The 25,709-nt window shown below is 31.8% G+C and overlaps 1 protein-coding gene across 1 annotated transcript; it reads left to right on the top strand.

The window, feature by feature from the left end:
• The first annotated feature begins 839 nt into the window (after window positions 1–839).
• On the top strand, window positions 840–25,445 carry BCAS2 (BCAS2 pre-mRNA processing factor). The gene is made up of 7 exons (XM_076473464.1): window positions 840–992; window positions 2,905–2,997; window positions 7,796–7,866; window positions 15,093–15,194; window positions 17,836–17,946; window positions 21,642–21,722; window positions 25,226–25,445. The coding sequence occupies exons 1-7, from the start codon at window positions 918–920 to the stop codon at window positions 25,341–25,343; spliced, it is 651 nt and encodes a 216-aa protein (XP_076329579.1). The 5' UTR covers window positions 840–917; the 3' UTR covers window positions 25,344–25,445.
• The last annotated feature ends 264 nt before the right edge of the window (window positions 25,446–25,709 follow it).

Genomic DNA, 25,709 nt, shown 5'->3' with positions numbered 1-25,709 from the left:
AAATATTGAGGAGTACTTTCTTCCTCATTTTGAAAAATTACTGTAGGTTGAAAATCCCTTTGTTGACTCTGGAAATACCAACGATTTGCCTTTGAATGAGAAAGAACAGCTTGTAGAAATTTCAACCGATTACACCACCCTAAAAACAAATTTCAGCAGGAAGAAATTACACAATTTTGGATTCGAATGGCCATGGAATATCCTGCAATAAGTAACAGAGCTTTGAAAAGTTTGATGCGTTTTCCAACAACAATTTAACTATAAAAGAGCTACAAAGACCAGATTTAGAAACAGGCTAAATGTTGAAGATGATCTGCGCTTACAGGTAACAACCATAACTCCAAATATTGAACTACTTTGTGAACAAAAAGAAGCCCATCCGAGCTATTAATAAATAAATAAGTACACTGTACTTTTACTGATATAAATTTTGCAAGCAGAAAATTTTAAACAAGTAAGTAGAAGTAAAAAAAATTCTTTAAATATTGATATTTTTAATAAATTTATATTCTAAAAGCTTGAAGTAAACTTTATCTTGTGCTAGTGACCGATTGTTTTTTTTCTATTAAGTCTCCAAAATGTTTTTTTCTTTCTGATGTAAATTCCACAGGTATAAAAAGCTTGGGAACCCCTGATCTATACAATGAAATTTCGACTTGTTTACTATATTTCTAAAATTTCATTCGCTTTACCGCGAGTATCAGCACACTGTTTCGGTGGCCTAAGAACAATTGTAATTTTCGATTACAGTGAATAGTATTAACTTCTGAATGATGTCAAATAAAATAAACCTTTTTATGTTCTAAATGTCTTGAACTTAAGGTTAATATTTCACTTCATTGCGACAGAAAGATTTTGGTTTTTGTCTTCTATTATAGCAAATTGTTCCAAAAAGATAGAGGGCACTGTTAATTATCATGGCGGGGGAAGTAGTTGTTGATGCTCTTCCTTATATTGATCAGGGATATGATGATCCAGGAGTTCGAGAAGCAGTATGTTAAAATTAAATATTTTTAATGTATCTTTTTTTTTAAATTCATGTTTAACGTTTAGTAATGCAAGCTGAGTATGATTCATATGTGATACAAATTAGTAGTTGTGCTACTACTAGTTCTACCATTACTAAGTTTTTGTAGAACTATAAATATTACTCATTACTACTGTTACTAGAGACTACCGTTTAATTTAAGGAGCAAAAAAAAAACGCTATTAATTGCCACAGTAAAAAAGTAGTAGGTTTACATTGCAATTTGAATCATTTATTTAATAAGTGGTGTAAAAAACAGTTAACGTGCTTATAAATAGAACTTTCACATCACGTGAACATTCAATTTAAATTATGCAAACAAAGCAGCATTACTTGGTAAGTTGAGACTTTGCATGAATCTTGTGATAAAGTGAAATAAGATGTAACCCTATTAAGATTCTTTAATTTAAAACCAGTATGTATAATTTATAAAGGCCCAGCATGGCCAAGCGTGTTAAGGCGTGCGACTCGTAATCTGAGGGTCGTGGGTTCGCATCCCCGTCGCACCAAACATGCTTGCCCTTTCAGCTGTGGAGGTGTTATAATGTGACGGTCAATCCCACTATTTGTTGGTACAAGAGTAGCCCAAGAGTTGGTGGTGGGTGGTGATGACTAGTGACTAACTGCCTTCCCTGTAGTCTTACACTGCTAAATTAGGGATGGATAGCACAGATAACCCTCGAGTAGCTTTGTGCAAAATTCAAAAAACACAAAAACAAACATAATTTATATCACATTAATAAATGAAATGTAAACTGTCAACAACCAAATGTTAAACACCAAGTATGAAGTTATGGTTTTATGTAGTAAATTACAAGAGAGATTTTTATTATTTATTTCAAAAATGACAGATGCATACCTGCTATGATGTAAACTGCAGTCAAGCCAATGTATTATCTGCATACAGTTCCAGTTCATTATGTGGTTTTGATGTTGTCAGTTGTTGGAATTGTGCCAACATATGTGAGTGTGTGTGTGCATATATATTTCAGCCTATGAATTGTTGAATAAGAACTACAAAGTTTATTATATGGCTTTGTTTTTAAGTAAATGAACAGTGTGAAAGTTTTCTGTGTATGTTTCCAAATACAAAATGCTGCTGGATACAAAAGTCCAACCAGATTAATGAAGAACTATTGTTTGATATATCACTGTCTTATTTGCTAAGTACCTACTTGCTGACACCATGTTGTTGGTACTAAACTTACCCATTGATAACTACTAAGTTGTAGAGGAATGTTTAGCTATTATGGCAATTTTCTTGAAGTTGATTTATGTTTAGTGAGATAGCCTTGAAATAAACAGTGCAAATTCAGCATATAATAGAACTGTTAACTTTTTTAATTTGTTCTGCAATGATTTATTATTTTGATTATGGAAGATTTGTATATTTGCAACTTCATAATTATACACTTCATGGCCAAGAACTATATTTCTGCAGGAAACCCAAGTAGTAGCAGGCTGATGACATGTGCTTGCAAAAGCTTTTACATACATGTCATATAGAATACAGTATTATATAAAAGTACTCTAATCACAACAAGAACACAACTTTTGCTGGAACTGTAAGTGAAGGTTTGATTATATCTTTATTGATGTAATTTGTAAATATAGTATTAAAAATGACATTCTTGCCACTTTTAATATATAGAAACATTACACTTTATATCAGCACAATCAAAATACTCTCCCTTTGCAATACTTCCCAGAAAAATCCTTTTTTTTTCTCATTTTTTTCAATGAAGTGTGAATACTATGATTAGTAATTACTAGCACAAACAGCAGCCTGTAGAACTAAAAGGGTACAAGTAATTGTGTATTTACAAGGTGTGTTTTAGCACTTTATTTTGTAGTAATACATATTGTTAATATTTTAGGTATTGTCTATGGTAGAAGAAGAGACAAGACGTTACAGGCCTACAAAAAACTATCTTGAACATTTACCTGCCTTGAATCTCCATGGTTTTGAAGTATGAAAAATTTATATTATCAATACTATAATTTTATTTTACTGAGTTAGATCTAAAGAATAGACATAATATACAATGTATGGAAATAGTTACTGTGTTGTTATAAATTCATAAGTCATTTGAAGAAAGTATAGATTAATATCCTACCCTTCATTTTTGTGTTAATGTTTATATCAGTTATGTCACAGGGACCTTGCATAACTGATTTATTTAGTGTCAAATTATAAATTTCTTCATGACAAGAAACCCACTTGAAATACAAATGTATCTCAGAATGGCTGGTATGGGTATTAACACTTATTAAAAAGCTGCATGTGTGCATGCATGTGGATAAGTAATATTATCCAGGTGTACATGCTTAGGGTCTGTTTAGTACAAGTGCAGAATTTCGGGTCTTTCAGTGTTTTGCTGTTGGTCACATTCTTTTCTATGTGTATTTTTGCCAGCTTAACTCACAAAAGAATGTGTTCAGATATACATGCTTGTGGATAAGTAGTAATACCTAGATGCACACAGCCTTTGAGCCCCTTAGTATGTGTGTGGAATTTAAGATTTTTAGGATTTTTCATCTTGGAATTATGTGGTCATATACAGACACACCCTTTTATTTTTAAAAACTAGTGAAAGTGCCTAGCTTTGTTCATGCTGTTAGGTTGATATATTTTAGTTGGCTGTGTCATTGTGTGTATTTTGAATTTGTTGTTGCATAGAAAAGTCAGAAATATTTTTAAAAATTTTATTTTCTAGAAACATAAAAAAGCCATAAAGAAAGTATAATAAATTAAGATTTATTTATTGTTAAAGAGCTATAAATATTTCACATTTATATTTGATATTACAAATTTTTATCACATTTTATAAGAATCTATTACAGTTGTTTGCCATTGCAGTTTCAGTTGAGATGATATTGGTTGATTTCCCAAACAGATCAGAGCCTATTAAATAGACTCAACTTATACTAACAATAGTAATATGATTATATCAGTTTCAATATACAGAAAAGTCAGCTCATTTTGGTAACAATGCATTCCAGCAGTGGCTTTTGTACAATTTATCAAGGTATTAAAGTAAAACCAAATATTGTTGTTAAGAGTGTATGTGCTGAAAGTAGAAAATCAAGTGTATAAACTTCAAAATTGAACAAAATATTTGTTTTCTGGAGGGAGCTATGGCAAGCATACATACACAGACATATTTTTCCATCTGTCTGGCTGGTTTTAATTCTGTTCATAATATAAGGAACTCTTTCTTTTCTATGTTGTTCTTGCTAGCATGGCTCATTAAAAAGGTGTTTGTGTATACACAGACACATGGATAAATAATAATACTCAAGTGCACACCCTCAGGAGTCACTTTGCAAGGGTGGAGAGTTTCAAGTTTTAGGTTTTTTCTCATGAAACTATGGTGGCCATATATTCTTTTCTGTGTGCTTTTTCACTTGCTTACCTCCCAAGAAGATACACATGTGCACATATTTCTGTTTAAATATGGTTCATTTAGTATGTGGGCAAAATTTCAGGTTTCTAGGTTTTTTCCTGTTGGAGTTATGGTGGTCACACATTCTCACACGCTTTGGTTGGATTAAATAAAATAAGGAAATAATAAAATAATTTCACTCAGTATTCTCATGAGCAGTTTGCAAGTAGCTACTGAGTTATGTACTTTGACAGGGTAATATAAGAGTAAAATGAGAGGGGAATATTAGATATGCACAGTTCAAAGAGCAATATAACAATAACATTTAAGTAGAAACAAGTGTATATTGTTAGAAGTTTAAAGTTATTTTGGTTAAATAAATATAGTTTCATGTAGTAATTCTAGGAGGAAAAAAATGGTAAGATTTATTTTTGTTCAGATTAACCAACCTTTTATAGAGTTAGAGAAAATAACAAATTAGATATAGTTTTACTTAAAACAAAGTTTGAAATTTAGGAGGTTTTTTAAATTACATAAATGAAGTTTGAGATTTTTCAGATGACAAAAAGTGTTTTGAGTCTTGAGATGGAGGGGATAAAATATTTAGGTTCACTTTGCAATTTGAAAATCTGAAAAACCACAGTTTAATGTTTTAGTTTGATATTCCAAAGCCAAAGCTGATGTTCATTTCTTGGAAATTCATGGTGGCTCTGTAACCAGACAAGATTTCAGGCTATAAAAAATTGTAACTTGTCTGATTAATAACAATTTTATAATTAATACTTCACATTAATTTTATACTTATTAAAGGAGTAGTGAATAGAATAGAAAAGAGGAGATGCCTAGAGAAACTCACATTTCTCACACCAGGGTAAATTCAGAATTGTTTTAAATTGCCATGTAGAATTAAGAACTTAACTTTCATACAATTAAATTATGGATTGTTAACTACAGTTTAATGCTGTGGTAATTGGTATAACATAAATGATAAGTAACTTAATTAATGTTTGAATACAACTCACTAAAAATCTTGTGACATGCATGGTGAAAGGGGTAATTACTGCCAAAGAAAAACAATTTGTGGCAATCTTGTTCAATTTCAATATCTTCAAGTCATTTCTTTTTCTGGTTAATCAGTGATTGTATTATTTTGTGACAGCTCATATGTTTGGTGTTTCTTAGTTTTGAAGTTTTACTTTATATACCAGAAACTATTTTGTTCATGAAATGTTGTTTGGTACAATTAAGTATTATGGTTTGAAGCTGAATAAAAGTGTCATTTGAATTAAAAAACAACCTCTTTTTCATTTATGAATGTCTTTACAAAGAGTTTAGACTTCTGTTGTTGGATTTAGTTGCCATAATGTGTTAAAATGATGCATGTTAAACAAATGCTAAGCAATACATGCACTTAGAACAGTCAGCACTTTGACTTCATGTTCATGGAGAAAAGAGTTAGTGAAAAATATATCATTAAAACTTGTTTTTTGTCTGTGTACAAAATGCACTTAAGTTCTGAAAGCGTGTGAAATTTGACAAAGATATGCAAAGCATGGAAACTACAAAGGTCAATTTTGGTAAGTTTTCAGTTAAATTGACTGAAGAGTGTAAATATATATATTTTTATCACTGTTTTTATTTAAGATGATATAAAGTTTTGATGCTTGATTCAAATAACCTTTTTCTAAATACTTCCTTTCATACTTTAAGACTTTTTGATTCTCAAGCTTAACAGTGTTTGTTTTGTATGTTTATTTTTTGAAGTATTTATTTTTTTTACTCCCTCATAATATTGGAATGACATATATTTTTTAAAGTTACTTCTGTGTTCATAAACTTCAGATTTTTTCTCCCATGCTTTCTCAAATTTTCAATTACTACTAGATTGGTTATTGAGGAAGGGGTTCCACTTTGAATTTTTACCATGATTTACTGCCAGTTTTCTGCCCTGCGAACTATGATTTGGCGACTTTGAAACCTCTTTTTTACTTCTCCAATATTAATTATTCCTGTTACTCTTCAAAGAAGAAAATATGCTTTGTTTCTTTTTTCTTTGCAAGTATTTCACTTTATTTCCCATTCGAGGGAAGCTTCCTAGTTGCAGTTGATATTCAGCATTTTTTATCCTGAGTATCATTCCTCCCTAGAATCTTCTGTGTAATGTTTTTCAGTGCTTTTTTATTTTTAATAAATGCTTAATAATTTTAAGTAGCCTGTAGTAACTTCCTTTTATTAAAAAAAATCAACACAAAACTAGCCAGGGATGAAGCAATAAAAGGGATACTTGGCAGTTGGTAATCAGTCATAATTAGAGACCCAAAATCCCCAGTTATTCACATGCCCTTGGTCAGTTTTCATTAGTGGATGCTCTTTATCTTTCTAGTAAAAACATATCTAAAACTGCAAATAATAAAAAAAAAATACAAATATTTGGATGGAAAAGTAAAGGAAAACAGCAAATGGAATAACTTAATCTGAGTGTATCAATATGATTGCTTCCACTTTTGTCTTAATTCTCTGAATTGCAACTCTTTTGCTTATTTCTGATTTTTGCTTCCTGTTTTATCTTATAAATAATAGTTTATCTGCAGCTCTATTTCCATTACTTTGACTTAAACTTTGCATAATTTTTTTAATAACTGAATAACAGTTGTAATGGGTGAATACTGGGTTTCCAGTGACCTGGTAAAAAATACGAATTTGTATGTATGTATAGCTAAGATCTGTTGCAGCCTTTTTCAGAAACTTGCTGAGTGATACAAGAAGCTACAAAGAGATACAACATTTTTTGAAAACTTAACAAAATAAAAAGTAGTTCCATAATTATAATCTGCCAAAGCTTTGATTGAAATGTTGCTAAAGGATATGAGCAGAAACATTTCTAGAGTAACTAAATAAACCATGACATTGTTTGGAAACTGATTGATATTATAAAAACAAGCATCATGGCTATGAACATTCACAGTTTTCTTCAGAAACTTTCTTAAAGATTCAATTGCCATAACTTGAATCAGTTTCAACTTAAGGCAGTTTTTAGATGTCATCATTAGGTATGTGGTGCTTCAATATGAAGTAAAACATCATGCTGTAATGGTTAATAACATGATATGATACAATGTAACTGTTGTATGGTGAAGTTGTACTCATTAATTCTTAACATTACTTACTTCACTGAACTATACATTTATGTATAACATAAAGTAAAATATTTAGGCTAAATTTAAATTATTTACATTTGAAATATTATTGAGTCATAGTCATTATAGATGGTTGACAAAGAACTGGGTATAGAAATAAGTGTGTTGTACGTATGCTGGCTTACTATACGTTTTTAAAAATTCTAATAATCTCCAAACATTTTTGCTTTTATTTTGTATTTTAGACAGATATAATGAGAACAGAATTTGAAAGACTTCAAGCCAGGCAACCGATGGAAATGTTGAGTATGAAAAGGTAATTAAGATTTTCTTAAAAGGAAACAACTAATGTATATTTAAAGAAGTCATTACAGTAACTCCTTCTGAATGACCGACTTACATATCAAGTAATGTTGAAATTTAAGTTAAGTTTGTCATCTGAGGTTATTTTAAGTAGGAAAAAGAAAATTACTTCATGTACAGTAGCTAACTTTGTCAAAGTTTAGAAAACTGAATTTTACACAGAACAACAAATGCTGGTAAATGTAGACAGATTTACATAAACTTGTCAATTACCAAAAGTGGAACACTAGTAAGAAGCCAAGTCAATAATATGGAAACTCTTGCTGCAATTTTGAACTTAACTGTCACAAGTGGAAAACAGCTGTTGTGTACTTTTTTTCTTTTGTCAACATAATTTGCATAGCAGTGTATACAAGAAAGTTTTAAAAATTATAATAAGAACCATTATTACAAAACACATTATACTATATAGAATATAATTATAATTTCTGTATTCTACCTCACACATAAATTTTATTTGGAAGTAGAAAATATTTTTAGGAGAAGTATTGAATAATACAAGTGTCTAAACTTTTTATAATTTGTTATCATTCAAGGTTTTCAGTAGTTAGACTGTTATGAGTTTTTCTTTAACTGTTATAACATTAACAATTTCTCTTGTGTAGTGTAGTCACTAAATCCTGATTTGTTGTTCACATGGTGTAGAATATCATTGAATAACAGAAACTAAAGATATGTACAGGTATATTCATTATTGTGGCTCATCAAAACAGTAAATCAGTTTTAGTATTATAGTGAGTTTGGGATTTGAATCCCCATCACACCAAACATGCTCACCCTTTCAGCTGTTGGGACATGACAATGTGATGGTCAATCCTACTATTCATTGGTAAAAAAGTAGCCCAAGAGTTGGCAGTGGATGGTGTATACTAGCTGCCTTCTCTCTAGTCTTACACTGCTAAATTAGGGATGGCTAGACAGGTAGCTCTCTTATAGCTTTGTGCAAAATTCAAAACAAAACAAAGTAGTTACAGTTTTTTAACATATGCAGTTTTCTTCAATGTAACAGTAATTTCACCTAATTCTAGTTGTCCTTACTTAATAAATTTGCTTTTGCGAACTATTGAAGCAAGAATTATGAGTCACTGTTGCCACTTTGGGAGTCTCAGTTTCAACAGGCACTTTATCACAGGTTTTGGTAGGGGTGAACTGATAGAGGATTTGACTACATTTGTTTGCAGGGATAATGCACATTACATGGGTCAATCTCTATTTCCTGACATTGCCCCACTTTCTTATGAACTTGTTAAACCTGTGCAGGCTGACCTGAATCTGCCATGTCTTTTCATACCTTTCCTGAGCATTTCATTTGTAAGGTTTTTCCAGACCTTATTTCTCAGATATATGATGTGTTATCCCTCTCTTCTATTTCTTATGACCCACATCTTTCCTTAATGCACATTCTTACAAACTATTTAGTTTTCTCCCATTCTCTGATATTCAAGTCCATGCTGAGCAATTCACCTCTCAGTTGCACGATGGAGTTAGCATGCCTCAACCATCACAGGCTTCAGATCAATTTGCCCTCACTTATCATCATGCAGTCTGTCTTTATCTTTACTTGCATTTGTTGTATTTTGTTTTATTCCTTTGGGGAAAGGCCCCAAATTCCCTGTTAATTTATCCCACGTACAATTTTCCCACCTACATCTTATCCCTCATGGCTCTATCTTTCCACAATTCATCTTGATGAATTGTCTGGGGACATCCTTTCTCTCCTTACTTCCACATTGGCTTGTTTATCATCTTTAGCTCTGTCTTTACATACCTGATTTTTCTGTATTTAGAACCTTCTGGGTCAGTGTGCTCTATTATCAAGGACCAGTTTACCTGTACCTTATCTCTAGTATTTATATAGGGCTATTATTTTTAATGCATCTCATCTTTGATACAGTCCAAGAGTCTTTGGAATCTCAGGTGGAATTAGTCCAACAGCAGTCTATCCTTTCTCATTTGGTCTTGTTTGTCTCAGTCAAGGCCAAATGTGGCATCAGTTTCAGTTTTTCATCCTTCTCTTCTTAACCCTTATTCATCCCTTTTTATTGATTTGTCCTGCCTCAGCTGCCTTTGTTCACCTCCCCTTTTCACCATAGAATACTCTCTCACTTTCCTGGGCATTTTTTCATCTTCATGGTTGTCCAAGGTGGACATCACCAATGCTTACATGCATGTTCTTGTTTCAGCATGATTTTGTCCATATCTTCGGTTTGTTTATCACGGGGTGGGGTAGCCTTTTTGTGCTCAACCCTGTAGGCTCCTTCACATTGTTTCTTGCATGGGCTGGTTGAATAAATTGGTGAAGTACTAACAATGTCTTACAAACTATCTTGTATATTTAAGTATTTTTCAACACTCACCTCAGTCAGGCCCAACCTTCTCCTTTCTGACTCTGTTCTATGGAATCATCAGTTTGTCACACTCTGTCTGTTCCATCACTTTCTGCATTCAAGCCATATCGCTTTTAGGGATGTGGTCTTGTATGACACTACTAGTTCCCCTCAGTCATGCATACTTATGTTCCCTGCATAATTAATGGAGTCTAGCTCAGGATCCACAGAATGCTCATATTACTCTTCCTTCTTCCTTAGCAGACAGTCTGATTTGGAGGTTGGAAAAGACTCTCATATTGTGGGAGTCTCTCCTCATCCTTCTTGTCTGGAGTTAAATCTGTTTACTGATGCATCCTTTTAGGGCTGGGGTGCATGAGTCAATCTCCAGAAGGCTTTGGATTGTTGGTCTGTAGATGAACAGTTTTACACATCTATGCCATACAGCTTCTAGTCATCCATCAGTCTTTGAATCACTTCCTCCCTCTAACTAAGTGTTGTCTGGTGATGATTCATTCTAACAGTTTGATGTTGGTGGCATATATCAATCACTCAATCAAAATCCCTCTGTTTTCATACTTTGGATCTCATATATTAACCCATATGTACTACATTTGTTTAATTGCATTTCATGTTCCTGGTACTTCATTCTGATTGCAGATTGTTTCTAATACCCCAACAAGATTTATCCAATGGAATGATCCCTCCATCCTGTCATTTTCTGGTGACTTTGCAATGGGGTTTTCCTTACATCAGTGTACTTGCCACTGTCTTGAATCACAAGTTACTCCTCTTTTGGTTCCTGGTACCTACTTCTCAAGCTTTGGCTATTGATGCGTTCAGTCGAAATTGGTCACACAAATTCCTGTATGTCTATCCTCTTAGTCAGTTGTTTTCATTGGATGGTTTCCTTAACTTTACTGACACTGCCTAGGCCCATCAGATCAAACTCATAATTATTTGTACTTGTTACAGTTAACATTCTAGTAACTCCTAATACATTAAGTGAATCTTCACAAAATGTGGTAAACTTTTAGTAAACATTACAAGACTTTTGCACATGAAAAATCTGATTCTTTAATGAATATTTTTTATTAATATTTTTTGTGTAAGTGTCAGTTATTTTTGAAACTGGCATGAGAGCAAAGTGATTTTCATTCTGAGATTAAAAATACCTTGTCTCAAGAATCTCATATTTCACTTGTATAGCCTCTAGAACCTCTTAATCATGAGGTTTCAAAATACACACCCTGAGAGTTTCAACTGTTAAACATATCCCATAAATATTCTGTGTTTATTTCACATTCAACATCTAAAGTTAAACCCACTGTAAATAAAGCTAACATCACTGACCATCTCAACATACATTTTATCCCATCATTGCACATAGCACCTGCAGTATGGCACCCTCAGGACCGAAAATGCACATGCAAAACAGAAAAGTGTCATTCATACATGCCCTTGCACCAAGAACATGATATTGGGCTAAGTGGCTTATGTTTCCTACAACACTTACAGAAGAAACTTGCAAGGGTAATAAAATAGCAGTTAGAATGTGTGAAAATATTTATTATGTGGTTCAAAGTTGCACTGGTCAGATAAACATTTTAGGTTCTGATCCACACTAATCCATTTACATCACAAGTGTTTCAGAACTACTGTTCATCTATCTGATGTCTGTCGAATTTCACAGCATATGTGTATGGTGTTATTTGAACACATATTCAAAAAATTTGCTTCCCTCTTGTTTTAAAGTTTTCAAGTTTTGAATGTGGTATAATGTGGTTTTAAATTTAAGTCAGTTTAGACAATTAGAATAACACAAAGGCAGTAGGCATAACCATGTATTGGCCTACAAATGTATGCTATTTCAGCTTCTGTGCATTATGTATCTATATAATTATATAAATACATATTACTAATTATTCATAAATGTTTAAATTCTAGTTATATTTTTTAAAACATAGAAAGTAAATGAGAAATGCATTGAAAAAACATTAATTTCGAGTACATACCCATATTATGAAATTTTGCATTCAACATGCTTTCTATCCTAAGCCTTTTTTAGTCTTGTGGGTTGGATGTGTAAAGATGATAATTTTTGTAGGCTCAAACATCAACTTTTGAAAAATAAAAAACATCAAATTACAATATTAGTATCCTCAAAATCCTTGTAATTTAGTAGGGTCTCTAAGTAAAGTATAAGTGGGTTGAAAGAAAAATCCCATTCTTATTCAAAGAAATGACTTATTGATCATACATCTACAGTTTTGGCAAAATTCTTTCTTTAACCCTTATGGTACTTAAAAACAATTTCCAGAATTATGAGAGGGGATAATTCTCTTTCTATTGTTTACAAACTTGAGGTACTTAGTAGTTGGTGATAATAGTTAAGAACTTTCAAATGATTGATTTGAAGGGCAGAGCCACTCTAGTAGATTTGTTAAATGTGTTAATATCTCGGCAAATCATGGAGATGGTAGGTTCTTATTTTATATTTAGCATGTCTGTATCTTAAATTCGAGTTTCTAATTTGTTAGATACTTGTACATGTTGTATGGTGAATGTAATAAAATAGAAACTGAAAGATAATACAACTAGACATGTTATGTGACAAACAAAAACCAATACTTAACATTTTTTTCTTTACATTGACAACATGGGTAAAGCAGAAAGGGATAGCTGCTCATCCCAGTCATCCTTCAGTTAATATATTGGTATGTTCTGCTTTTCAAAATTGGTTTATTATCACCCATTGCACTCTTTTGGGTGATAACATTTCTCTACACTCTGTGACACATATTTGCTCTCCTTTTCTTCTGTTGGAGTATGGGAGTCTCTACCACTTAACAATTTCAAGCTGCAGAGGTGGTCAACCATGGAATAGGTTCCACTCAAAAATGGCTATAACTATTCAGTGCAGAGTAGGGAAGTGGTGTCCTGTGGGTGTAACTGACATCACATCTTCTAATTTGCAGTAATCAGTACAAAGAAGTCAGATGTCAGAATACAATTCAGCTTTTTGATTGGGAGCCCTTGTCCTACACTGGCATGAATGCCACTATTTTGCAGTTAAGTTTTGGATTTAAATTGAACCAGTCAACATAAATCTTTACACAGGTCACAGCAATGGTGCAGGGATTGTTCTGTTTCAGTCTTTTGTTATCTCTTACAAGGATGTTATTGCCATTTGTATGGCACCAGACTGTTTCATGGTTGGGATAGATGATTGCATGTAATAGACATCCTTTTGATGTTGGATGTCAAGTTCCCCTGATTGATACCTCAGAGATCGTCCTTGTGTCATACTCAGAAGATGGAGTGGTTCTCAGTTCCCTGATTCTCAGAGTCTGAAGTGAAGACAATATGATCCTATTCCTACCCTTGCACTGAGTAAGTTTTGGGTGTAGTTGTCTTACCAAGTATGGTCCACTGCACCATAGCTAATCAACACCAAGAGACACATCCTTGTTTAACCACCTATCTCATTGTGGGATTGAGTTGCAACATTTTTCCCTGGTTAAGATCAATTTCCTACCACATTCTCTCCAACTTGAATGTGCTCCTCTAATTTCCTGCCCTGATATCTTGCACATTCGATACATGGGCAAAGAGTATACCTGGCTCAGAAGTGGTGTGATTTCCCTATTTAAAACCTTCCAGTCTGATCTCTCATCTACTAAAGTATCCTTTGCCCAAGGCTTGTGACATGCATAAAGAAAATGTTTGCATATAGCTAATCATGTGAATGGAGAGAAGTAGCTATCAGAAATATATTTTCTGCATAGGAAAATTGTAACTTTTAAGTTTTAAAGTACTACATACACCCTGATTTGATAATACATGGTAATACATATTTTCACTTGAAATTGCAGTTTGTGGCATTTCTAATTACCATCTTTAAAATGTTTGACATTTTAAAAATTGTCTTAAAAGGGCATAAAAAAGTCCTCTTTCATCTATATTCTGTTTTTTATTACACACATTGTAATTTGTATTTATTTTTAAATAAAATTTGCATTCATAATTAAAAATTTTCATACAAAACAGTTTGTAACATCTTTATCTATAAAGAAATCATTATTAAAAAATTAAAATTCACACTTATATAACCATGTGAAAATCTTGTGTTTTTACAGTCATTAAGCCCCTTCTTCTACCGCTGTTGATATTCTTTGTAATGATCTTGGCTATAGACTTTATACTCTGCAGGGCAATTTATACTGCAGTGTAGTTTCACAGAGTTCACTCAATTCAGTGTTATCCTGTACTCTTTACATGCTTTCTGAAGTCCATCAACAGTGCATGTAAAATAACTTCCAAAGGTTTATTTGAACAACATAAAGATGAAGTTAACAGGAGGTATCTGTGAATTGTACCTCCACATGTATTTGCATCTTGTGCAAGAACTAGTATGCCTACTTAGATGTGATTTGTCTTGATAGAATTGCACATTATTGCCATCCAACCCACTTGAAAATGGTATTTCTTCAGAACATGATGATATCAACTTGTTTGTCTGATATTAACAAGAGTTAATTTTTTACATCTTTTTGTGACTGTGGATATAATTCATATACCATGAATTTTTTGAAAACTTTTGATACATACTTTTTTTCTACTTTTAGAAATGTTGTTGCAGAATGTTGAAGTTTAGCAATTATATATATTTGGTTAGTAATTATGCTTCAAATACTTAATGTTTCCCACCCTGTGATAGTTATTCAAGTAATTGGTGATGTAAATAAGATTTCAATCACTACTATATGTGTCATATCCCATTCAGCCTACTTATTAAGAATGTCTCAGGCATCAAGGAGTATTACACCAAGTAAACTTTGTGTAAAACTAGATACGAGTTACCCCAGCCTCTATCAGGAAAGATGACCGATGTAGCAGCTTGGAACGAGTGTGTGGACAACTCTCTTGCTCAATTGGAACATCAGGCTACAAGGTAACAAAACAAAAACCTGTAATAAATATTGATGTATTGTTAAACTTAAGTGTCTCTTGTTTCTTTGATGTACTCCTGGCACTGGTAGCTGTATATTGTTAAGGATGAAAGAAAACCATATAAAATTATTTTACTGGTTTCATATGGATTTGTTATAAAATGAATAAAGGTAGAAAATGTAATTAAAATTTGAATTTTGTGTCTGTAGTGTAACATCCAAAAGTAAAAAACATACATGAATGGAAAAGTAATAACTTTCCTGCAAAAAATTGTTTATTCAACAATACTTTTATGTATACAATTAAGAAAGAAGTTATAATAATAGAAGTTTGAATTAATATAGTATGTTCCCTAATGTGTTTAAAAAAGAGTTAGTTTTGCAAAGTACTGTGGTCTGTATTGTAAGAGAAAAAAACTAGGATTCAAAAGTACACTGTGTTTTTTATTGCAAGTAGAAAAATTCCAGGTTAGAAAGTACATTGTAATCTGTAATACAGATAGGAAAAGTCTGTTTTGCAAAGTATATTTTTTATTGCAGGTTGCAAATTGTTAGTTTGCAAGGTATACTATATTCTCTAATGCAAATAGCAAAAATCCAGGGTTGAAAGTGCATTGTATTCTTTAAAACAAATAGAAGAAAAAGTGTTGAAAATACTGTGTTCTCTCCACGATATCCTGTTTTTGTATGGATCTACTGTGGCTTTCCATTCAATGTTATGGAATTTATCAGTATTCTGCTAAGTGAAGACCTTCAGTAGAGGCTATATTGGGAATTATCTTATGTATTCCTATAAGATTGTGCAGATTTAGGACTTTACTGAAGTTTGTATGTGTGTGTGTTGGGTTTTTGCCTTTTCTAGAAAAACCCTTTTTTAACTCTTTATTTGTTGTTCATACTGTTAGCTTCAATGTGTGTGTGTATATACTTGTATTTAAGTACTTTATACCATTCATTTGTATGTCTGAATCTGTTTTATTTAATAAAACCAGCACTGTTATTGTTGTAGATTAACTAGAATTGTAAGTCTGTTACATGAAACTTTTACCAGTAACAGTCTTTTATTGTAATATACACAACACTAATTATGTTTCTGCAGAAAGATGTGCTGTTTTTTCTTTCTAAATACTATTCAATCAATCATCATTCCTTCATATTTCAGGAGATTGATTTGAATCTTAGTAGAATTATACCTTTGTCTCATTTGCTCTGATAAACCTTTAATTTTTTGATTTAGGCTTCTTTCAGGATTTTATGTGGTCAGAGGTCAAAGAACTTAGAAATATGTATATCTTTGGTTCCTGTATACTCACATTTACAGAAATCAAGAAGAAAATTGGCAGAAATATAATTTTCCATTCACCCAACATACTGATGTATAAAAAAGTTGGATATCTTAATTTCGAGTCTTTTATTTTTTCTTCCAAGTTTAGAGCTCACAAAAAAAGCATAATTTTGGGATTTTGGATCAATTTCTTGGCCACAGTTTGACCATTTTACATGGGATTTGATACAAATATATATTTTTTGCAGGTCCCAAATAGTGATATACATAATTTTATATTTACCTGGTGTCAAAATTCACCATATTGAGATTTGGTGGTAAATATGTTGCATTTGCCCACAAATATTGGCTCCATTAATTGTGTATTTCTTCTGATAATAGCTTTATCCAATAATTTACCCAGTACTTTACTAATGCTATTTAAATTGTTTTTTGGCATATTTTGTACTACTAAAATTGTGAACCAATCACAGAGTAGTTACCATATTTTGGTGTCAACTTTAAAGAAGAGAAAACCCACTAGACTAGTTTCTAAAATAAATCTTTAGATAAGTTTAAGTTTTATCTTTTGCTTCAAAAAATGCAACAAAACTCCCAAAGCAAAGCTATATTTTTTAAAACCACTTTATTTTGATCTTGATTTTCACAAGAATGGTTCTCAATATATTCATGTCATCAAGGACAGTCTGAACACTTAATAGAAACAACAATAAATGTTCTCAACTATGACTTGTATTGATTGAGATTCATCAACCATATCTAAGCCTGTTTGGTACTGATAGACCTAAGACAGTTATAAAGTAGTTACAATAAAAACAACAGGGTGTGTTATTCCTTCTGATTTACAGTTTTTGTCCTTTTCTGAGTGGACTAGTACTTTTAACTAATCTCGTTAAAAGCACTCCAACAGGAACCCCATCAGATCTGCAACTAAAACATTTGTATTTCATACAAATATCATGCTTTCTAACAATACATTTGCAACTGAGACTAGGATAAACATAACTTTTGGACATTTTAACAGTGTATATTAACTATTTTAGTACTGAAGAAGGTCTTGTGTAGATTAATTACTTTAAAAACATTGGTTTTTGGAAACTCCTGACAGAAATGGAGGGGACTGACTTTCCAATAGAAATTTCAGTGCAAGAGGTAAATACATAAGCATAGAAGTTGTGTAGTTTGAAAGTTTTGATACTAAAGACAATTTTTATTAATTTCTCTGTGGTCAATTCCCAATTTTAGGATTAAAAAGGTGTGAATGAAAATTAAGTTTTGATATGAATGACTGAAGAACTAAGTGATTTTACATATATAAAATAAATACATCTGGTTGATATATTTATAACCTTGTATAGAATTGCCAATCTAGAACTGATGTCCAAGTATGGGTGTGAAGCATGGAAGATGTACAACTCTCTTTTGGTACAACTTTTACATCAGGCCCAAAAACAGCTTCAAGACTTGAGGTATGTTTTAACCTCACAGGTTATACTTGGTTAATTACTTCTATATTAATATACTATATATACTGTCATATTGATGTACTTGACTATCAACTACATTTATTCTTCAATAAAATGTCCGTTTTTTGTTGTTTTTTCAATAAGACGTGTATTTTTTTGGTATATTTCAGACTAAGCAAAACATAAGTTGTCATACATATATTCAAAGCTATACTTTACATATTTGTGTTATGAGAAAGCTGTAGATATGTATTTGGTCACTTTTACTAAAATACACACATTTTACAGCTAGTTCTAAAGAAGTGAACACTTGTCTTAAGCATTATTATGTTTCATTAAAGGAAAAATATTTGTTGTTAATGTAGAAAGCTTAAGATTTTACCAATAAATACTCAATTTATCAGAATATTGGAATTAACCATTACTTATTAATGTTAATTTTGTGGCAAATTTCTAATGTATTTTATTTTGTTTAAAATTTAAGATTCACGTTGTGTAAAAGACTGCTTGTGTTTAATTAATGCATCTTTGGTTGAAAGGGTCATTATTCAAAATGAAAATTTATCACTTCTTTTATCAGTTAATGGAAAGTTACTCTGTCCCAAAAGAGTAATGTTTGTACCATCTGATCTCTCTGAGCCCAGGAATGTTTTGTTACTTTAGGCATATAATGTACTGTGGCTAGTGAAATGTGTACACACCTTAAGAACTGTTGGTAAATTTTGTTGTACTTCAGGTATTTACTCTCTCATCATCTTGTCAACTCATCATCCGTTTATTCAATTTGTCTGGCTTCTTTTGTAATCACTTTTCAGGCATAGGGCAATGTTGAAACATATGTCCTATTATTTCTTTCACTGATTCTGGATCCTTTCATGTTGGAACTAAGCATTTTTATTTGAGACAGTTTTGTTCTTTCTGTATCATTTTCTGTGATGGTACATTACCTCTTCCCACATAAATAGCTATTTGTCATTTTAAAATAAATATTAAAAGAACACATCCAAATTTTTTTGTCACATGGTATGTTAATTGGAGCATTGGTTCAAATTATATGTTTGTGATGTTCAAATACAAAATCTGTAGTTCTGTAGGAATAATGAACTTAAAATAATAATATTAACAAGTTATAATATAAAATAAGAATCTCCTGTCTTTTCTATATGTTGAGATATTGCTTATGTACACACATTTCTGTCTGCGTCATGTGAATAGCCATTCAAAAGCTCCGAATATGCTTCTACTGACTTCTCAGCCATTTTGAAATATGATATAAACTTATTTTTTTGATCTAAGATTTCAATCTTACAAGTTTAGTCAGCTCAAAATTTTATTTGTAGACCCAGGTACAGCTAAGTTACTAAACTACTATAATACTAAATTATAGTAGAATTCTATGGTATTAATGTAGTGATTCATTATTTTTTGTTATTTCAAATGTATATGTAAAAACTTTAAAAAAAATAATTTTGTTTCACATTCTCCGCATGCAAAATTTGATAGGCTTAGCAACGTCTAGTAAGTGGTGAATGAGTACGCAGTTTATGACTAGAAGAGATAATATTTTGCTATAGTTCTTTATTTACTGTTCTGTGTTTCAAGAGAAATAATTTAATAACTTATTTGTAAATTGTAATAATATATGTACATATATATTATAAATGAAATGTGATTGTATCTTACACTAAAACACAGACAAAGCAGGTAACTTTGTAAAGGCTAGTTTTATATTCTTGGATACGGTAACATGAATGCACATGCACAAATGGAAGATCAATGTAATAAAAATAGTAAATTTATGTAAATATATAGTGTTATGAGACTTGAGCTATTGAGACGAAACTGCTGCTTGTAGTAATGTCAAAAGAATTTTAGGATGTTCTTGTAGTCAAATTGATTACAGGTCAAAAAAGGAAATTATCCATCTACAAACCACAAGTTAGGCCTCACCTGGGACACTGTGTACAGTTTTAGCTTCTTTTTCTAAGAACTCAAACAATGGTGACTTTATTAGAAAGGGTTTAGAGAAGTGCTACTAGGATGATTTCAGGGATAGGTTAAAATGTATTAAAAATTGCTCTTAAGAAAATAAAAAAGATAATGTAATCTTATTGAAATGTGTAAAATTATCTGTGAGGGGGGGGGGTCATTAACAGGAAGGTCTCTGATGTTTTGGTGGTCTATTTACTAAGAAAATAAGACACAAGATAAGGATTGGGAAAAGATGCACCTGACTCCAGTTAAGATAATTTTAATTTATTAATGAGATTATTAGTTCATGAAGTGTGTTGTAGTAAAGCAGCAGTGGAGGGCAGCACTTTACAAAAGTTTATGGTAATAATTGATTTCATGAAAACTGAAGGTTGAGTTTCAATTTTTGTGTTTTTTCAGTGTGAGGGGACATCCTTGAAGGATCAAATGAGCCCTTGTACTGAGGTTATTGTTAATATTGGTTTCTTAATACATTCATTAAATGTCAAGAACTTCATGTTACAAAGTGTAGTTACTCACAGCTTTTTAAACACAATTAAGCAAAACTTTTTCAAAATGTCATTTTTAAAAATGTTGTTGGAACAAAGTAATTACATTATAAATGCTGTAAAAAGCTAGTTACTGCTAAATGTAAGATTACCACATGCAAAACTATAACGTTACCTGCTCATTCTTTCATTAAGTATGTAGGATTGATGTTTTATCTTTACAAATTTTTTAATCTCTTTTTGTGAAAGATTTCTGTGTATTTCACTACTTGTGTTGAACAAAAGGTATACAGAAATATTGCTTATTTTATCAAGACTGGTTTCTGACAGATAAAAATAATTTGAGATACACTGGCTCAAGATTAGGATTCTTCTTTTTGTAACTTTATAGTGATTTTGTTTTTTGAAATGGCAATTCTCCATTAACATGTTCAATGCTGTAGACCAGATAACTCGTCCAAGCCGATCGGTAACACAGTACCACAGACGAGTTAATTCATTCTCAATAATACCTAACTTCAACTCTAGATGTCTGCACCATACATGCATTTGACCTACTTACAAATTGTTTCACTTTTGATCCAAAATGGCGTCACGAAAAAAGTTACAAAATGAAGAAGCATTAAAGTTGTATTGTAGCAGCTGAAATACTTGGCAATCAACAGGTTAATGAGTCTTCATTTTCTGCTTCTATAAAAATATAATTTCATTGTTTTATTTGTTGTTTATCTCCAGTTGCTGATTATCTTCCTGATCAAAGATTAAAGTTTTTTGTGCTTCACTGTAGTTCCATCTTATTTGAATCAGAAATTGTAATATTTTGTTTTCTAGCTAAAGATAAACTGTAGTATTACTGATATGTAAGGAAAAGCAATAACAATAAAACTTGTAAAGATTAGGAATGGTAAACTTCATACAGTACTGAGATTTTTTTTTCCAATTTTATTATTGTAGCTACAAATATAGTATTCTCTATAATGAGTGTTACTAAATTTATCCAAAAATTTAAGTCTTTAAAAATTAATAGCTACTTTTCAACTTTTAAATTTTAGGCTGTATCCATAATACATATAGGTATTAACAGGTTTTAAGCAACTTCTAATAGAATATCTCTTTAAAAATGATAACCAATGACCATGATGAGTTTTGTATAGAACCTATATAAACGTTTCAAGGTGAGAACCAACATATCTGTTTAATTCTTTAATTTTTCTGCAGGAAACAAATTCAAGAAGTAAACTGGGAACGTAAATCTAGTCAAAAAGCAGCAGGAGAAAAACTAAGAAATCTTGAAGCAAGGTAATAATTTTATTTGTTAAGATGATAAATTGTTAACTGATTTATTAACACTTTTTAATTATTTGTTGTTTAGAAGTACTACAGGTATACTGAGGTTTTAAGTTGTCCCCAAGTGGGACAGTGGTAAGTTCATGAACTTAGTGTTCAAATTTTGGGTTTGATTCCCAGCTGCAGACATTGAAAATAACCTAATTTTACTTTGCTCTCAAGCAAGCAAATTATACATTATTTTGAAATATTCTTTTTACTGTTATTAATAATGGTATTATTTAGATTTAAGTATAAATTGTATTAAAATGTTTAAATGGTCAATCCAACTAAAATGTTGTCTTTTGCAACCATGAACAATTTTTTCAGATATTATCGATAATTATTTTCTTTATTTTGGATATGTTTCTGTGTTTAGCATAAACCTACTTGGTGGGTTACTCTGCTTTGTCCATCACAAGCATGGAAACCTAATATTTTAGGGTATTAACCCTTCATACTTACTTCTGAGCTTGAAGCTTTTGAATGTTAAATGTGTATAGAATTTAGATTATTGCTAATATAGTAATTTTTGGCTTTTCACTTATCAGTTACATCTTATGCACTCTGCAACTGAGTATGATTGATCAGTAATAAATATGAAATTTATCTAATTTTCTGGCTGATATGTCTGAAGAGATTTATGAATTTGATTTTCAGTTTTTCTCATATTTAGGAACAGTTGGTAAAAACTAGGAAATTTATCTTTTTTTCTAATTTATCAAAGTAAGACTTGTATTAAATATTTAACTTTTCCTTTTTTTCTAGTTTGGTTGAATGGTTCTTTATATCACAGATCTATACAGAAAATTAGTAGTAAAGTCAATATTATTTATAAATATAAGCTTTTCCATTAGCTAGAGTCTTGTGTGGGGAAGGCTGTATGCTGCAGTTGTTCTCAGTGGTGTTTTTTGTTGTTGTTGTTTTTTTTAACAAACCCCCAGTAATATGTCTGTGGACTCACACTGCTATAAACTGAATCTAAATATCTGTGGTGAGCAGAGCACAAATAGTGCCTTGTGTCGCTTTCTGCTTAATTCCGAATAATCAATCAATCAATAATCAGTCTCTCTTAATAACTGAAAATATAACAGACAACTTATAATGGAGGAACAATTTTTATAATCTGTAGTCATTTTAGAATGAAAAAAGGCATAATTGATGTTCATTTTGTAATTTTTATATGATGGTTACTGGATCAGTCAAGTCAACTGAACACACAGAGATTTGTAAGAAGAAACAGCATAAAATATAAAGTTTTTTTTTTATTAAGAGACATTTAATGAAACTATCTGGACATAGTAAGGATTCTGTGCATGAAATTTGAAAATTTTCTGATGTGTAAAAGTATTTTTAATCTTTAAAATGAAAATTACTTTGCATGTCAGATAGGCAACATCCAAAACTAATAAAGGCATTTTGAGAAAAACAGTATTTAACCAACCTTAAAATTTAATTAAAAAAGAAATTGATATTTTGCACATGAAAACCTTTTAGCATTTACTGATAATCTGCTAAATTTCATGAACATACGCTTACTAATTTGAAAGTATTAGAATGAAAATTATAACAAGCACAAAATGGTTGTGAGATCAGTCCCCATACTTAAGAGTTAAACCATATATCCTTCTCTTTTCTATTATTGAAATAACTCGTACACTGTACCACCCAACATATCTTCTCCTTTATCCTGATCATTCCTTCCTTCCCTAACCTTGGTAGCTTATAAGGGTAGCTCTTCCTTTTTGCCCATTTTTATCATTCTATTTTTCATTTCAGCCTGATCCAATTAGACTTCCATGCCTGGTGTGTGTCCTTTGTTATTATATCACCCACAGGAGGTTACCTTTCTATCTGTTTATCCCCTAGCAACCCTCTTCCTCTTGCAATCTTTCTCCCTTTATCCTTACCAATTGGGTTCATCATTTTATCCAGTTGGCTTATTCCTCTTTATCCCAACGTACATTGTTTGATGTTACCTCCCATCAAATCCCCAATCATATCTTTTCCCTTGGTTCTCATTTTGGTCAACCTTTGGATGAGGTTCTGCAGCCTACCACCTGTGGCTCTACTTCATACTTTGATACAGCTATGACACTACATCACAAGTCTTTATTAATGCTTTCATTTCTTGCAGGAACCCTTGCTTCAAGTTTCATTTTGCAGTTTCCACTCTGTGGCAAGTGATGCCTGACCAGGTATTCTTTCTTCTGCACAAATCCATGCTGTACATCATGTTGATTCACATGTTCTATCTGTAGCTGTGCACACTTACCTTTGAAATGGCGGTGTTTCATAAAATCATTTTTCGGAGAATAATCTCATGATATCTTGCTTCACAGATATGCCCATTCCAGACAGTACCAGTCGTGGACCATATGGATAAAGTAGAATGAGATAGTTGTACGTTCCTGCCATATCTTTATTGAACAAGTTGGTGTGATCTGCTTTTTCAAAATAGGGTTTCATGATCACTCATTGCACTGTCTCCTGTGTAGTAGTCCCTCTAAATTCTCTAAAACATATTTTCACATAATCTTCTTCTAAATGAGTATAAGAGCCCTTACCAGTTCAAAGCCACTGTGGTGGTTAACCCTAAAGGCATCATTCTGGGTGGGTTCCACATAGGAACATTTCTGAGCCTTCCCTTATTTTCTCTTGCAATGGTAACATTATTGACCTTTGGACTAATCTCATAGTCATGGGAGTTCATTGCATGTGATGAACTTCCCTCAGATACAGGTTGACACATTCCTGGATACTTGCCTCAGTGCCACTCCTGTGTCGTGCCCTGTGGTCAGTCATTTCCTCTCATCTACATTTTTAGGTGAAGATGATATGATTCTTATTGTACCCTCACAATGATGTTGGTACCCAGAGAGGAAATCTTGTGTGTAGTTGACTTACTGAGTATTGTCTGAAACTCCATAGCCATTTTACACCATAGAACACATCCTCCTTTACCTACTTTCCTTCTGTGGGATGAAGTTACTTGTTTATCTTATTGGGAACACTTTTTTTACTTATCCTATCTCACTTTGATATGCTCTCTTCCATTTCCACTAGTTTGTTCATAATTGTTCATGATGAGAGGATACCTGATTCAGAAGTGGTGCAGTGCTTAACTGGCTCTGTGGCCAGTGCATTTTCTGATGCAATTTCCTGAATTTGATCAGCCCAGCTGATAGCTATATATATTAACTGTACTCCAACCAATCAGTGTACAAGTACTTTTCTCATGTCTATCAACAGGATACATAGCAATACTAGCTAGTTAATTTAAGGATAAGTTTGATAATTAAGCCTTACTCAAATAAAGCACTTGCAGTTGTGATTTTAAAAAGGCTTAATAATGCTGTTACATTTGAAACCATTGAGTCTGTTCCTTCTCAAGGTAAGAATTATGAAATATTACTTCTTTGTAAATGAAATAAAAATTCAGTTTTGAAATGTAAATTTATTTATTATCTTTCTAGCTGGGTAGGACTTGTCAGTAAGAATTATGAAATTGAAAGAGCATGTGCAGAACTTGAGAAAGAAATTGAATCCATGAAGAAATGTAGTAAAGCTGCTGAAAATAAAGAAAGGGATTGAGTTTCTTTTTCTGTTAAATGTTTTGTTGATCCTTGTCTTTGACCTGTAAGTTTCAAACAACTTAATTGTAATAAAAAAAAACCTTGCTTAAAAAAATAAAAATTGTGTTATGTTGTTCTCGTTTTTGTTACATTTTTTATTGCATGGAGAGTTTTTCAGGACTTTTGTGTGTGATTTTAATAACAGTTTAGTCTGAGGAAGAATTTATACTAGTGCTGTTACATTTGATGAACCAGTATTATACATGTAGTGTATAGTTGACATATCTTCAGATGTGCTTGTAACCTGTTCATTTGAAATAGTCTCTACACTTTACTTATGCTGACACTAACAAAACTAGTATCACTCCATTTATTTACATATATA

The sequence above is a fragment of the Tachypleus tridentatus genome, chromosome 12 (genome assembly GCF_004210375.1).
Source record: "Tachypleus tridentatus isolate NWPU-2018 chromosome 12, ASM421037v1, whole genome shotgun sequence".
In the NCBI taxonomy this organism is placed as follows: Eukaryota; Metazoa; Arthropoda; class Merostomata; order Xiphosura; family Limulidae; genus Tachypleus; species Tachypleus tridentatus.
The sequence above is the reverse complement of the archived record's forward strand: the minus strand, read 5'-3'. Positions and strand labels throughout refer to the sequence as shown.

Excerpts from the sequence above, each read along its gene's own strand:
- BCAS2 (XM_076473464.1), top strand. The coding sequence starts at position 918 with ATGGCGGGGGAAGTAGTTGTTGATGCTCTTCCTTATATTGATCAGGGA. Across the intron at positions 7,867-15,092 it reads GAAATGTTGAGTATGAAAAG|ATACGAGTTACCCCAGCCTC; the intron begins GTAATTAAGATT and ends GTGTAAAACTAG. Across the intron at positions 15,195-17,835 it reads TTGGAACATCAGGCTACAAG|AATTGCCAATCTAGAACTGA; the intron begins GTAACAAAACAA and ends AACCTTGTATAG.